The sequence below is a fragment of the Pygocentrus nattereri genome, chromosome 4, assembly GCF_015220715.1.
Source record: "Pygocentrus nattereri isolate fPygNat1 chromosome 4, fPygNat1.pri, whole genome shotgun sequence".
In the NCBI taxonomy this organism is placed as follows: Eukaryota; Metazoa; Chordata; class Actinopteri; order Characiformes; family Serrasalmidae; genus Pygocentrus; species Pygocentrus nattereri.
This window is the reverse complement of record NC_051214.1, coordinates 17,356,964-17,371,724: the sequence shown is the minus strand read 5'-3', so window position 1 is coordinate 17,371,724 and position 14,761 is coordinate 17,356,964. Positions and strand designations below refer to the sequence as shown.

General features: G+C 39.9%; 1 protein-coding gene across 2 annotated transcripts in view; it reads left to right on the top strand.

Moving 5' to 3' along the window:
• The window catches only part of msra (methionine sulfoxide reductase A), a 122,261-nt gene extending 107,930 nt beyond the window's left edge, over nt 1-14,331 (top strand). Inside the window, exons 6-7 of one of the 2 annotated variants that reach the window (XR_005130188.1) lie at nt 12,898-13,027; nt 13,798-14,331. Coding sequence is in view for 1 of the 2 variants with exons in the window: in XM_017701013.2 (XP_017556502.1) it covers nt 12,898-12,954 (57 nt within the window). In the remaining variant the exon portion in view is untranslated. Of the gene's footprint in view, nt 1-12,897; nt 13,228-13,797 lie in introns of those variants that run through there. The other variant, XM_017701013.2, reaches the window with a different exon arrangement.
• Nucleotides 14,332-14,761: the final 430 nt, after the last annotated feature.

The following is a 14,761-nucleotide window of genomic DNA, read 5'->3' as shown; positions in this document are numbered from 1 at the left end:
TGGATGGTAAAGCTTTAGAAACTGCACTGGTAGAGGCCATTTCTGACTGAGTCTTTATGAAAAGTGGGAGTGAGCTTAAACGGTTCCATCCTACCTCAATGCTTGTACATCTGGATGGGACAGTGATGTAATTGAGGGTGTTGTAGTTGGCACAAATGAACAGGAGAGCAGGTTGGTGATTGTGAGTAGGAGGCCCTGATGGTCAGTCTTCAGCAGTATAGGAGGGCAGTCATTATCTCAGGAAGAGTAAAGAGACAAAATTAGTTCAGTTCAGGAGTATGACTGTAATAAATATGATTTCCCCCAGAGTGTGGCTGGTGACTCCGGCAGATCTAACTATAACAGCATAATCTAAAAGGAGAGAACCAGACAGTAGCATATCTATGCTACACTGCATATCCCCCCACTCCACCGTCAGCAAACTTGTGTGATTGCGTGAAGTGGTGGGTCAACAGCACCAACATCTCAGTTTACCATAAGCCTCTGTGCCCATGAACCCCTGGATCTCCTGCCTTTAATTATCAAAAGCTAAACTAAACAAATATGTTTTCAGTCTAGACTTAAAGGTTGAGACTGTGTCAGAGTCCTGAACATTAATTTGGGGTCTTTGTAGGAAAAAGCTCTTCCACCCATTGAAGTCTTCTGAATTTTAGGAACCAGTAGAAAACCAGCATCCTGGGATCTGAGTAAGCGAGGTGGTTCATAATGGGGAAATAAGATCTTGCAGGTACTCCAGTGAGAGACTTATAGAGTCTTATATCTTTTACATAGTCTTCTATTTTATTTAATCTTGATTATCTTCTGGTTTGGCTGATATGAACAGCTGTGTATCATCAGCATAGCAGTGGAACTAATTCCATGTCTATTTATAACTAAGCCTAATGGTAACATGTATAATGTGAATAACAGAGGAGCTAAAACAGAACCTTGTGGAACTCCATATTTCACTTTTGTATAATTAGATGATACATTATTTAATTGTATCATCTAACCAATAACTGAAACTGGTCGGTGAGGTAGGATATGAACCAGGATAACACTATTCCTCTAATTCCAACCATGTTTTGTAGTCTGTCTAAGAGAATAGAATGATCTGTAGTGTCAAAAGCTGCACTTAGATCGAGTAGTACCAGCAGAGACACGTGGCCTTGATCAGAGGCAAGAAGATCATCATTTGTTATCTTAACTAGAGCCGTCTCTGTGCTGTGGTGGGGCCTAAAACCAGATTGGAATTTTTCATATATGTTGTTCTTATGTAGATAGGAACAGAGTTGCTGGGCTACAGCTTTTTCTAAAATCTTTGAAATAAATGATATGGAGTTGGAAATGGGTCTGTAGCTTGACAATTCGCTGGGGTTAAGATTTGGCTTCTTTATCAAAGGTTTAATCACTGCTAGTTTGAATGATTTGGGTACATGACCTAGGCTAAGAAAATAATTAATTATTGTTAAAATGGGATTAATTATAGCTGGTAGTACTTGTTTAAATAAGTTTGTTGGAAACGTCAAGTGTGCATGTTGCAGAATTTGAGGAAGATATAATTTTTTTTAGTTAGGACTGCTGAAGTGGACAAAATGTTTCCAGTCTCTCTTCTATAACCACATTTTAGTTTCAGTTGTTTCTGTCAACTGACTGTTGTTTCAGTCAAACCAGATGATGGGTAGGAATCGGTTGAATTTTTTTTCTAATATTCTCAAGTTTGTTATTAAAAAAGTCCATGAAATCATTGCTGCTATACTTGGCAGGTATTTGAGGTTCAGATCCTGTCTGGTTTTTGGTAAGTTTTGCGATTGCACTAAATAAGACTTTAGGATTGTTTTTAGACTGCAACAGTAGTCTTTCTGTATTTGCTTCATTGGACTGAACAGATTTGGACCTCAGACTAAAACGTTAATCTACACCGCTCTCTTGTGGACATCTCATGCATCGTAATATGAAAGCATATAGCATTAGTGACAAGCTAATAAGCTTTTTAATTCACTTTTTCTAATTTCTAATTCACTATTTGATTTTTTAGCCTTTCATGATTATTCAATAATTCTGACTCATACTTGTTCACTTGTTGACTCAAATCACACAACCCACTGGCTTTTTATACAGTGAGTCAACTGGTGTTCTGCTCTTTACTGGGTTCTTAGAGGTTCTCGTGTCCCAGAGAACAGTTCTTTTGGAACCTTTATATTTGTGTATTTTCAGTTGAATTCTGAACAGTGCGTAGGGCTCCAGGAGATCTAGCCATGCTGTAAGGCACTGTACAGTAATACCCGTAGTACTGGTCCTCTTACTACTTAGGTAAGTAGGTGGACGCATATGTGGAGATACGCGAGATTTATTTTGGGCAAATCCATATTCGGGGTCAGAACAGTCCAAGATCATAGAGCCAACACGGATGGAATGGGAAAAGACATGACGAAACTGAACACAGGGTAAACAAACAACAAACAATACCAAACACTACCAAACAATACCATCAGCACAAACAATACAAACACCAACAAACAAATAGGAAAAACACAGGGCTTAAATTTAACAGGGATAACAAGGGACACAGGTGGAAAACACAGATGGTAACAAGCAGGAGCAGAGTTTGAAAACAAGGGGGCCTGACTGGGAAGATAAACGAAAGCACATTGACATGTAAAGAAAAGCACATGGAAGACCAAAACACAAGCACATGGATAGCTGGGAGGGGCCATTCATGACACTGTGATACGTGTGTTTCACATGTCAGTATTTTTCAGGGAGATGATGTGAAGCTGCAGGGCAGCAGAGATTAGGTTAAGTATCCCTTTTTAAAGAAATGGTTTGGCAAAAAAAATCTAATATAGACACTGTTCCTCTTACACGAAGTTAATCTGAAAAGACAAAATGGGAAGTCAAAAGTTACTCAGTTACTTACTTTTCTGTAAATACATCTCCAGTTCTTTTCTCTTTTCTCAACTGAAACTGTATCTTTATTAAGCTGGTGAATACTGGTCAGTGTGTACTTTAGGATACTGTAGAACTTACTGTGAGCAACAAAAATAAACCAAATTTTTTAAATCGAAGTTGGAGCAGCTGCTTTAGACAGCAGGCATTATTCTGACTCCAGTTCACATGAATCATGCAAGCAAATGGTCACTACAGATTATGTTTGTAAACAGTTGTTTCTTTTTGTAAGATTTTATAATTAATTCATTCATTCATTCATTCAGAACCATCAGCCTACTGTTTTGTACACTGTGGAATTGGACCTCTGCATTTAACCCATCCATGCAGTGAAACACCCGCATGCACACTAGTGAACACAGTGAGCACACTTGCCCGGAGCGGTGGGCAGCCCTATCCACAGTGCCTGGGGAGCAGTTGGGGGTTAGGTGTCTTGCTCACTTCAGTCATGGACTGTCAGCTGAGGGGTTCGAACTGACAACCTTCCGGTCAGAGGGCTAGTTCCCTGACCCCCAGCCCACAACTGGAAAAAGGATTTTACATAGATTTAGCACAACACCTGTTGGCTAAAGTGGTTCACAGTAAGTTATGCTGTATCCTAAACCACAGCAACAAGGATACAGTTTGAGTGAATTGAGAGACGTTTTGAGGATGTATTCGTGAAAAAAATTTGGGTGACTTGAATTGTACAGAGTGAGTCAAAAGTAACAGAACACAGTTTTATTTTATTTTTTATTTTATTATGGACTTTTATCTCTGGGGTCATCTCAAACAAATTGTGTCTGCCGAGAAAATGCAACAAACACCACCGTCAGCATCGCATCATGGGGGCTTGTGACAGCATAAAAAATAAAATAAGATAAAACAGTGTGCTGTGACTTTTGGCTCACCCTGTATTTGTTAGCAACATTAGCCTTGTAATTCCAGAAGTAAACTCAAGAAGCTAAGTTGGCTACATCTGGGCTAAGTGGAAAAATGTGTAAATCAGATTTTTGGGTGAATTATTCCTTTAACTGTCTGCGGTCTTTTATTACAGTTCTCAGTGATCTACATTCTCAGATGTTGTTGGATTTTCACTTTTTGGTCACTAACTGATGAGTCGCTGGAATGAACGAGGCCCGGTATTACACTTCAGAGGCCTCTTGTGATTTAGTTTCTTGCTGTAAACAAATCCCTCCGAGCTCACGGTGCAAAAACGTTCACAGGCAGAGAGGTAAAAATGAGAATGACCACCTGCTCTGCAGTCTCTCGACCATGCCTCCTCTTCCTCCCCGTGGCAGGCATCGCCTTGGCGACAGCCCTGCTCTTCAATGGGGCTCAAGAGCCGGTTAGCAACGTGCTGATGGGTAGAGGACGGCGAGGCACAAGGCATCAGAGCACTCCACTTCAATCCTATCTCCCTGTGCCAGCTTGGCCTGCTGCCCAGAGGATGCATGTGAAGGGGGGAATTGGCATCAGAGCAGGGATAAAGCACGCGGCTGCTGATAGCTGGATCTGAGTTATTCAAGGCTGCGTTAAAGCATGGCTGAGCAGTTTCTTTCATCACATTTGCAACTTGAGGACAAAAAAACATCTAATTACCTGCAATTCAAAATAAATTTCCATGGCATGTTCTTAATAATAGAAAAGACTATATTGCATCATGGCTGAAGACAAAAGGTTAAAAAGCTTCCCCAGCGCATTTTAGCATGAACCATCATCAAAGAGAACTCTGATATATCTGAATGGAGCTACATCTGAACACAATTATTTACACCACAACTTTTTTTCACGGCAGCCATAAAATGCAATTTTCACCTGCTTTGGAAGTTCCTCAGCTGACCTGTGCAGTCTTTCCTCAGTAACGCTAATGGAATACACTTCACTGGGAATGTCTAAGCTGGAACACAAAGCTGGAAGCAAACAGAAATTTCATATTCAGAGCTGAGAAAACACGTCAACAAACAAGTCAAACAAATAAATTTTATTGTGGCAGTTATACACAGTTTACATATGAAGAAAAACTTTCTGCTTTCTCTCAATGCGGTGTTTGTGGAGAGATGGTTTAAACAGCAGTTCTCTCTCCTCACATTTAACCCTTCGTTGCTCTCTAGCAGCTCAACACAGTTACATTATTTCATTACATTATTTATGGGGAAACATCGATTTCCATTTCCACTGCCAGAATGGAAGCAAAGGGCCCTATAAGAACATTCATCATATTTGAACATGTTCAAATATATGTTGAAGATATGAATATGTTCATATATATATATATATATATATATATATATATATTATTTATTTATTTATTTATTTATATGTATATATATTAGTATTTGTAGCAAATATGTGTTTATAATACTCTCTTCATTTTATGACAGTAACTTCCAAATACAAGACAGATTCTTTAAAACAGCCTTTGAGCTGTAGCTTGGCTAAATGCATCTAATTATGTTACACCTTTGAAGTCCTGTCATCATTTTGTAGGTGATATGCCCACGTTAGGAACTCCTGGCTAATCCATTTTTCCGCATTTCGTTATTGGCTGAAATCCCCTCTGTTATGTGGTAAACAGAAATATTGACCTGCTTTGCTCTGTGTTCTTTATTCATTAGAAAGTCACTTGATTCTCTGAATTATGAGGTTGTCAAGAAAGTAAAATACAAATTTTACTACATGCAGACTGACACTGCTGTGTATTTAAGCTGATATCATGAGACTGGCAACCTTGACAAAACACCACGCAAACAATCAAGCTTTATCCAATGTGATGGTTAAATGTCTTTGGCAGTAGCTTCCTGCAGTCTGAGTAGCTGATATTGTTAGAGATAAAGAACATTAAAATCACTCATGTGAGTATTTGACTTTTAAATGCACTCATAATTCTAAGGATCTAGTGACATTTGAGGAAAAATGTACAGGACAAATGTTGGAACCTTTGTCTTTACCACACAGCGCGATAGCAGCAATTTTCAAAGACACCATTTATTAAACCCATAGAGGAATAAAGCTAAGAGTTCATTATCCATATATGCAACTTCAGAGTCTGTACCACATAAATTATTACACATCACTGTTAAACTAATAAATAAGACATTGCTCGTAGGGGATGTTAACCAGTATGTATATATAATATATAATGTATAGATTCAAGAAATGGGAAAGGAAACAGGGTCATGCACAGAAGTGTGTGAAATGGCCCTGCGCGCACACACACACACACACACACACACACACACATACACACAGACATACACGCACAGTTTCATGACTGCTTCACCTCAACCATCTACCCGCGCAGGAGTTCAGCACACAGAACATGTTCCATGCTGAAAAGTGGCCTTTTGTTTGCCCGGATCTGATCCAGTTGAACTATTAATTTATGGCCACTGGTGGAGCCCCACACACCCCCCACGGATACCTGTGATGGATGCAGAGGGAGAGAGGGAGAGGGAGAGAGAGGGTTGCTCTGTACTTCGCTCCTGTCTCCTCCAGCTGCTCCTAACAGGTGCATGCCTGCCTCACACCAGATGGTCAGCAAAATGAGGTAGTTGGCAGGTTCCTTCACAGAGCGTCCCGTCCCTTCACACATCTCCGAGAGAGAGAGAGAGAGAGAGAGAGAGAGAGAGAGAGAGAGAGAGAGAGAGAGAGAGAGAGAGAGAGAGAGAGAGAGAGAGAGAGAGAGAGAGAGAGAGAGAGAGAGAGAGAGAGAGAGAGAGAGAGGGAGGGAGAGAGGGAGGGAGAGTGTGAGAGAGAGTGTGTGAGAAAAAGGCGTCCAGGAGAGTTTAGTAACGGAAAAATGAAACAATTATTAACATGAAGTAAACTCACAATTTACATATAAGGATGAATAAAAATGTAAACTCTGGTGAGGTGTGTGAGATCTGAGGCTACATACAAAAGAATTTGATATTTGGATGGAAAACACCAAATCTGTGTCAGAAGAATCACATTTACATGCCAAGGACCTTCTTTGTGGTAAATCTGGAGAAGGTAGAAAATGGATTTAGATTCAGATTTAGAGTCATTTAGAGTTTATTTTTTATTTTTTAGTATAGTCAGAAGGTGAAACATCATTAATGCCTGATTCTGTTTTTAATGAGGCTCTAGATTTTGTTGCAGATCATAACTGATGTGTGCAGCGAGTAAAAGGAGGATGATAAGTACTGATGTGCAGACTAACTGATTACTGCTGTATGTCTGTCAGTTCAGATGTGTTTGTGTGGTGCTTTTAAACAGGCATTAACATAAAGCAGAGTCAGCAGTTCAAATCAAATCATCAAATCAAATTTATTTGTATAGCGCTTTTTACAACGGATGTTGTCACAAAGCAGCTTCACAGAATTCCAGAAAAGACAAAGTTTTAACAAGAATGTAAAAAATGTAAAAACCCCCTGGTGAGCAAGCCAGGGGCAACAGTGGCAAGGAAAAACTCCCTCAGAGCTGAGGAAGAAACCTTGGGAGGAACCAGGCTCACCAGGGGGGCCATCCTCCTCTGGTCAATCTACCTACATGTGATTATACTACTAATATTAATAGCAGTAGAATTGGTAGTAGGAATAGCTAGGAGTCTATGAGAACATCAGTGTAGGGTGGGCAGCTAGTCCAAGGCAGGTGGTGGTAGCTGGGGCGTGGGCAGCTGGTCTGAAGTGGGAGGCAGGAGGGCTCGACAGTCAGTCGTCCTTCAGTGTTCGGCCGGACATGTGGGCGATTGTATACTTGGAAAAAAAGCAGGGAGAGGGAATTAGTTTTATTCTGTCTGTTTGTACGTAAAACAGGGGATGTAAACATTTACAGAGTGTGGCTAATGACTCCGGCAGATCTGACTATGACAGCTTAGCTAAAAGGAGAGAACCAGAAGGACACACAGACACGGCAGCACTCTGAAACAGTTTGGCATCCCTCTGCTCCACAGTCCACAAACCTGAGTGACCGCGTGCGAGCAGCCGGATGACAGCACCAGCGTCTCAGTTTACTATAATTCCCTGTGTCCATGGACCCCTGGATCTGCTGCCTTTATCTAAGGGGGAACATTACCTATCAAAAGCTAAACTGAACAAGGGAGTTTTCAGCCTAGTCTTAAAGATTAAGTCCCGAACAGTTTCTGGAAGATCATTCCAGAGTTTGGGGGCTTTATAAGAAAAAGCTCTTCCCCCAGCTGCAGGCTTATGAATTCTGGGAACTATTAAAAAGCAAGCACTCTGGGATCTGAGTAGTCGTGATGGCCCATAATGGGAAATAAGGTCTTGTATGTACTCAGGAGCGAGCCCATGTAGAGCTTTATATGTCAATAAAAGAATTTTATAATCAATACGGAATTTAACAGGCAGCCAATGAAGTGATGATAGCACAGGACTGACATGATCAAATTTTCTAGTTTTAGTGAGGACCCTGGCTGCAGCATTTTGGACTAGTTGAAGTTTGCTTAAATTCCTGCTCGTACATCCTGACAGTAGTGCATTGCAGTAGTCTAGCCTGGACATAATAAAGGCATGTACTAGTGTTTCCGCATCACACAGGGATAGGGCATTTCTTATATTGGCAATGTTGCGAAGATGCAGAAAAGCTGTCCTAGTGATGTTGCCTATGTGTTGATCGAATGATAAATCTGAATCAATTATGACACCAAGATTTTTTGCTGCTGAGCCAGGTGTGGCTGGAAAGTCGGCAAGATTTAAAATTAAATCTGCTAGTTTATTTCTTGCTAATTTTGGACCCAGAAGGAGAACCTCTGTTTTGTTACTGTTTAGTAGGAGGAAGTTCAATGAAAGTTAATACCATGGTTACTTATAACTGTGCCGAACCGTAACATGTATAGAGTAAATAATAAAGGTCCTAAAATAGAGCCCTGCGGAAAGTAACAAATCTTACTTTTGAATAACTAGAAGATAAATTGTTTACACTAATGAACTGATAATATTCTGTTAGGTAAGATTTGAACCATGAAAGAGCCGTCCCTGTGACTCCAACCATGTTTTCTAACCTTTCTAGGAGAATATTGTGGTCTATTGTATCAAAAGCTGTGCTGAGGTCAAGTAGCACTAACAGGGATACGTAGCCTTGATCAGAGGCAAGAAGAAGATCATTAGTTATCTTAACTAGAGCCATCTCAGTGCTGTGATGTGGCCTGAATCCAGATTGAAATTTTTCATATATATGGTTCTTATGTAGATATGTTGGGCCACAGCCTTTTCTAAGATCTTTGATATAAATGGTAAATTAGAAATAGGCCTGTAATTTGACAATACGCTAACATCAAGATTTGGTTTCTTGATCAGGGGTTTGATAACTACTAGTTTAAAAGTTTTGGGTACATGGCCCAGACTAAGGGACGTGTTTACTATAGTTAAAATAGAGTTTATAATAACTGGCAGTACTTCTTTGAGTAATTTTAAGGGAATTGCATCGAGTATGCAGGTTGTGCAATTTGCAGAAGAGATAATCTTCTCTAGTTCTAGCTGTGGGAGTGGGTAAAAAATTTCCAGGCTCTTTTCTTCAACTGTGTTTTGTTTTATATCAGCCAAGTCAGATGACAGCCAAGTTGGATTTAATACTGTGGGTTGAATTTGTTGTCTATTATTTTCATTTTTATTATTAAAGAAGTCCATAAAAACTTCACCGGTGAGAGCTGCTGGGATTTCTGGTTCAGTACCTGCCTGATTTTTTGTGATTTGGGAAATTTATTATTCTCAATCAGCATTTCTATACTCTATAAATATAATATGTATATATATATAAATATATATCCTCACTAAAACTAGAAAATTTGACCATATTAGTCCAGTCATCACTTCATTGGGTGCCTATTAAATTCTGTATTGATTATAAAATCCTTTTATTGACTTATAAAGCCCTTCATCTTCTTGCTCCCGAGTACTTACAAGATCTTGTTTCTCATTATGAGCCATCACGACCACTCAGATCACAGAGTGCTGGCTTATTAATAGTTCCCAGAATTCAGAAGTTTTCAGCTGGGGGAAGAGCTTTTTCTTATAAAGCCCCCAAACTCTGGAATGATCTTCCAGAAACTGTTTGGGACTTAGACACAGTCTCAATCTTTAAGACTAGGCTGAAAACTCCCTTGTTCAGTTTAGCTTTTGGTAGGTAATGTTCCCCCCTAGATAAAGGCAGCAGATCCAGGGGTCCATGAACACAGGGAATTATAGCAAACTGAGACAGTGGTGCTGTTGTCCCGCTGCTCGCACGTGGTCACTCAAGTGGACGGTGGAGCGGAGGGATGCCAAACTGTTTCAGAGTGCTGCCGTGTCTGTGTGTCCTTCTGGTTTCTGCTCCCTGCTTTCTTTACGAGTGTATAATCACCCACATGTCTGGCCGGACACTGAAGGACGACCGACTGCCGAGCCCTCCTGCTACCCACTTCAGACCAGCTGCCCACGCCCCAGCTGCCACCACCTGCCTTAGACTAGCTGCCCACCCTACACTGATATTCTCATGGACTCCTAGCTGTTTCTAATACCAATATTACTGCTATTAATATTAGTAGTATAATCACTTGTAGGTAGTTTGACCAGAGGAGGATGGGTCCCCCCTGGTGAGCCTGGTTCCTCCCAAGGTTTCTTCCTCAGTTCTGAGGGAGTTTTTCCTTGCCACTGTTGCCCCTGGCTTGCCCACCGGGGGGGTTTTGTACATTTTTACACTCCTTTTAAAACTTTGTCTTTTCTGAAATTCTGTAAAGCTGCTTTGTGACAACATCCATTGTACAAAGTGCTATACAAATTAATTTGATTTGATTTGATATAAGGCTGTCCTTCCAGGCAGAGTGGAACACTTCCAGCTTGGTTTGTCACCATTTCCGCTCTAGTTTCCGAGCTGTTTGTTTTGGTACGGGTTTTATTGTTGTACCATGGGGCGAGCTTTTTCTGCCTTATTCTTTTCATTTTAAGTGGCACCACATGTTCTAAAGTGGATTGGAAGGTATTTTCTAAATAATCGGTTAGTAAATCTAGTCCCATTGGGTCTGATGGGGTGAAAACTGGCGTTGATAGCTCTGGCAGATTTTCAGTTTTATTGAGCACTTTGCATAATAACTAGGGGACTTACAAATATTATGGCTAAGACATAGTTCATATGAAACTAAGTAATGGTCGGAGATTGCTGAGGTTTGCAGTAGGATATTAAGCTTGTCTATGTTAAGACCTAGTGTCAAAACTAAATCTAACGTGTGACTGCAGTAGTGTGTAGGCCCTGTTACATTTTGGGTAAAACCAACAGAGTCTAGAATTGAGGTAAATGCCTTTTTTAATGGTTCGTCTAGCTTCTCAAAGTGAATATTAAAATCTCCTACAATTATTACTTTATCGTTGCACACAGGTTTCCAGGTTTGCAGCGAAATCACTAAATTCTTTTAAAACTTCAGAGTAGGACCCTGGTGTTTTGGAATTTTAAATAATGAAAATGCGTTCTTTTTTGGACCTCAAAGGAAGTGAAAGTGTCACATTGTTTATGACTAATATCTAGAGTATTTTGGTAAATTACACATACTCCACCTCCCTTGCCTGATGATCTTGGCTTATGTTCAGGCCTTTAGTGAAGAAGCCAAGTGGCAAAGAGAATCGAAGAGAAGCCAAGACTCAGAAGGGGAAGCCATCCTCCTCTGGTCAACACCAAACAATAACAGAAACAAGGCAACATGTAATGATAAAAATTAATAAAGATGTATATGATTAATAAATATTCAGTGATGAATGAAGAAAGGAGGTGAGCCTGACCGCTGGAAGCTTTCAGATTAACCCACAGCAGTGAGAATAAGAATTCGACCCCTGATTGCCATGAAGGTGTTATATGACCAGGTAAGGGGCTGTACAGGAACTATAGTGTGATGCAGGTGTACAAAGAATAGTAGTGAGTAGTTTTAGCCAGAGTCAGTGCCAGGATAACATTTCCAACTCAAACACAGACCTGAGAAGAGGTTTTAGTGAGAGACGATGGACTATTGAGAGACTATTCACTATTCACATATCCATGACATCCAGCTCTCTATTCCATTCACTGCTTCATAATGACACAAGCTACCTTACATGCTGCCGTCCACACACTTTCTCTCTCTCTCTCTGTCTGTCTGTCTCTCTCTCTCTTTGTCTGTCTCTCTCTCACTCTCTCTCTCTCTCTCTCTCTCTCTCTCTCTCTCTCTCTCTCTCTCTCTCTCTCTCTCTCTCTCTCTCTCTCTCTCTCTCTTTGTCTGTCTCTCTCTCTCTCTCTGTCTCTCTGTCTCTCTCCCTCTGTATCTCGCTCTGTCTGTCTCTCTCTCTCTCTCTGGTTCACTGCTTTTAGAAGTACTGTACACTGTTTATAAAGTATGATAAAGTTATAGTAATTACTGTCATATAACTATTTTTTTTTCATTCTACAGTGTATAGTTACAGTTATCTCCATTTTAATGAACTTTCATAAATCACATGCATTCCAGGTAATATCAAACTGTAGTTTTAATTAAGTAAAAATAAATACAGGTAACTTACAAAACAAACTTTATAGATTTTTAAAATTTAAAGTTTTTTGGCAAAAGCAGGTAACTCCAATGATCATTTCATGTTTCTTTTAAGTGAAATATTAAACATTCTTTTATATAAAACAAGCAGCTGAAAACTGCAACAAAAACAGTAACAGGCAATATCAAAACATCACAGGCCTGAGTCTGTCGGTTCATTGCTCCCTGTATAGTCACTATGTGAGTTATTGGTCTGTTGGTCTGTGAGTCTTTGTGTCCAGTAAGAATCATCTCTCATGGCTGAATCCAGAGTGGTCCCCTGTTAGACTCACTGAGCTCTGTATAGATCACTAGCTGTTAGTTTAAGACTATGATTGTAGGAAGGAGCAGTTTGAGATTCTGCCTAAAACAGTTTCTGGCTGTGCTGTGTGACATGACCCGAGCAGCGATGAACAGCGGATGACACTTGACTGTTTCTGCTGTTGTGACATATCGGTTTTTCAGATGAACTCTTTATATATATGTGATTCTTTTGCCAGGTCCTGACAGAAGAAGGATTTGGACCAATCACCACAGAGATCGCCATTGCTGAATGATTGTTCTTCTATGCTGAGGACTATCATCAGCAGTACCTCAGCAAGAACCCTGGAGGCTACTGTGGACTGGACGGTACTGGAGTTTCATGCCCAATTGGACTGAAAAATTAGCATAAATTTGCACTTATGCAGTTTGATATCATTTTGCCTTAATTTAAGACACGTCACTGTAAGCCAAGATTAAGGGCTCATATTTGTCCCAGGTCTATAAAAAAGTCTCAGTTTCAGAAGGAAAGAATTTTGTCTGTTAATAAATAAAACGGTCCCGATTCAGCCGTGTGTGTGTGTGTGTGTGTGTGTGTGTGTGTGTGTGTATGTATAAGTGCTTGAATGCTGCTCTATCAGGTAAGTACTGGTTTTAGAGTTAATAAAAATAGTTTGTTTCGTTTTCCGGACGATTCAGATTGCTTTTAAAAACAGTCAAAAAATGTGGTCTGAGGTTTATGTAAAGTTTAGGAGAAACAGAACTGAACAAAACATTCCAGTCCAAACCTGCTGAGTCAGGTTTGTATGTTCTTGTGTCCTCATACTCAGAAACTGCCCTTCAACCTTTATTTACTACAGTTAAAATGCCGATCAAGAACAAATGATTCATGTTTCAGTGTCAGGAAAAAAAAACAGAAAACATGTTTAACAAAAAAAATTATACACTCGTCTCAAAAAATACGCCTCAGCGAAATACTGTTTGTGTTTTTGTCAGTATTTAGTGTTGCCTTTATTACAGCGTCCATTCTTTTCAGAAGACTCGCTTTAGATTTTCTAACAAATTTGAAGGGATATTTTTCCACATCTCCAAAGTTCAGTTTTTGAAATATGTTACTTTTTTGTTTCCCACAATCACAGTAATCCCAGACACATTCGTGATGCTGAGGTCTGGACTCTGGGGTGGTCAGTCCACAGGTCTGAGAAAACCAGCAGCTTCTTTCTTTGATTTGTTTCTTTTTTGTCTATTTCATTTTCTCAGTAGTGGCTTCTTGACAGTCAGACCCATAACATTGAGTGGTCTTCTCACAGTGGAAGGATGGACAGAAACATCTGTGGATGTTTTCAGATCTGAAGCAGCGTGATTTTCTCCTCTCTCTCAAAGTTCAAAACTTTCAGTGCTGTTTATCTGATGGGGCAGTTTTGGTGTCAACCAGCTCTTGATACTGCATTTTGCTGCCCAGCACTAGTTTTGACTTCCATCATGTACATGTTGCCTCTTTCAAAGTACCGTCACACTCCTGTCTCTGGCTCTTTGTTCCAGGTGCTTGCCAAAGTGTTGCTAGCATACTTGAATGATGGTAACATAAGAGGAATGTCCAAAAACAGGAGTGTATACAGACTGTGGTGGAAAAAGACAGACATAAACAATATATTGCTGTTGTCGGAATGAAACCTCATTGTCGTTTTTCAGTTTTTGACATAAGTTGGAAATGCCTGCTGTTCTTTACATTGTGTGTAAATATAATCAATAATGGACCAAAAGAAATGGCCCAAAAGTACTTGGAAAAAATTCTGGTTCCATTGACTTACATTAAGAGTAGGGTATGTTTTGTCCTTCTCCTGTAAAGTTACTGTTTTGGAGATATGAGGTTTTGAAAGTAATGATATATGATGTGATAAACTCTCTTTGTGATCAAACATGCAGTTGGAATTTTAAGTGCTGACAATGTCCACAAATATGTTCTTAGAAGTTTATTGTGAGATAATGTGATGTACGTCATCACGGTAATGATAAATAGTGTCATATTGCCCAGCCATAACCGGAATACTTTATACTTCAACCTGCAACCCCCCCAGTAGTGCTTTACAATGCTGCACACAT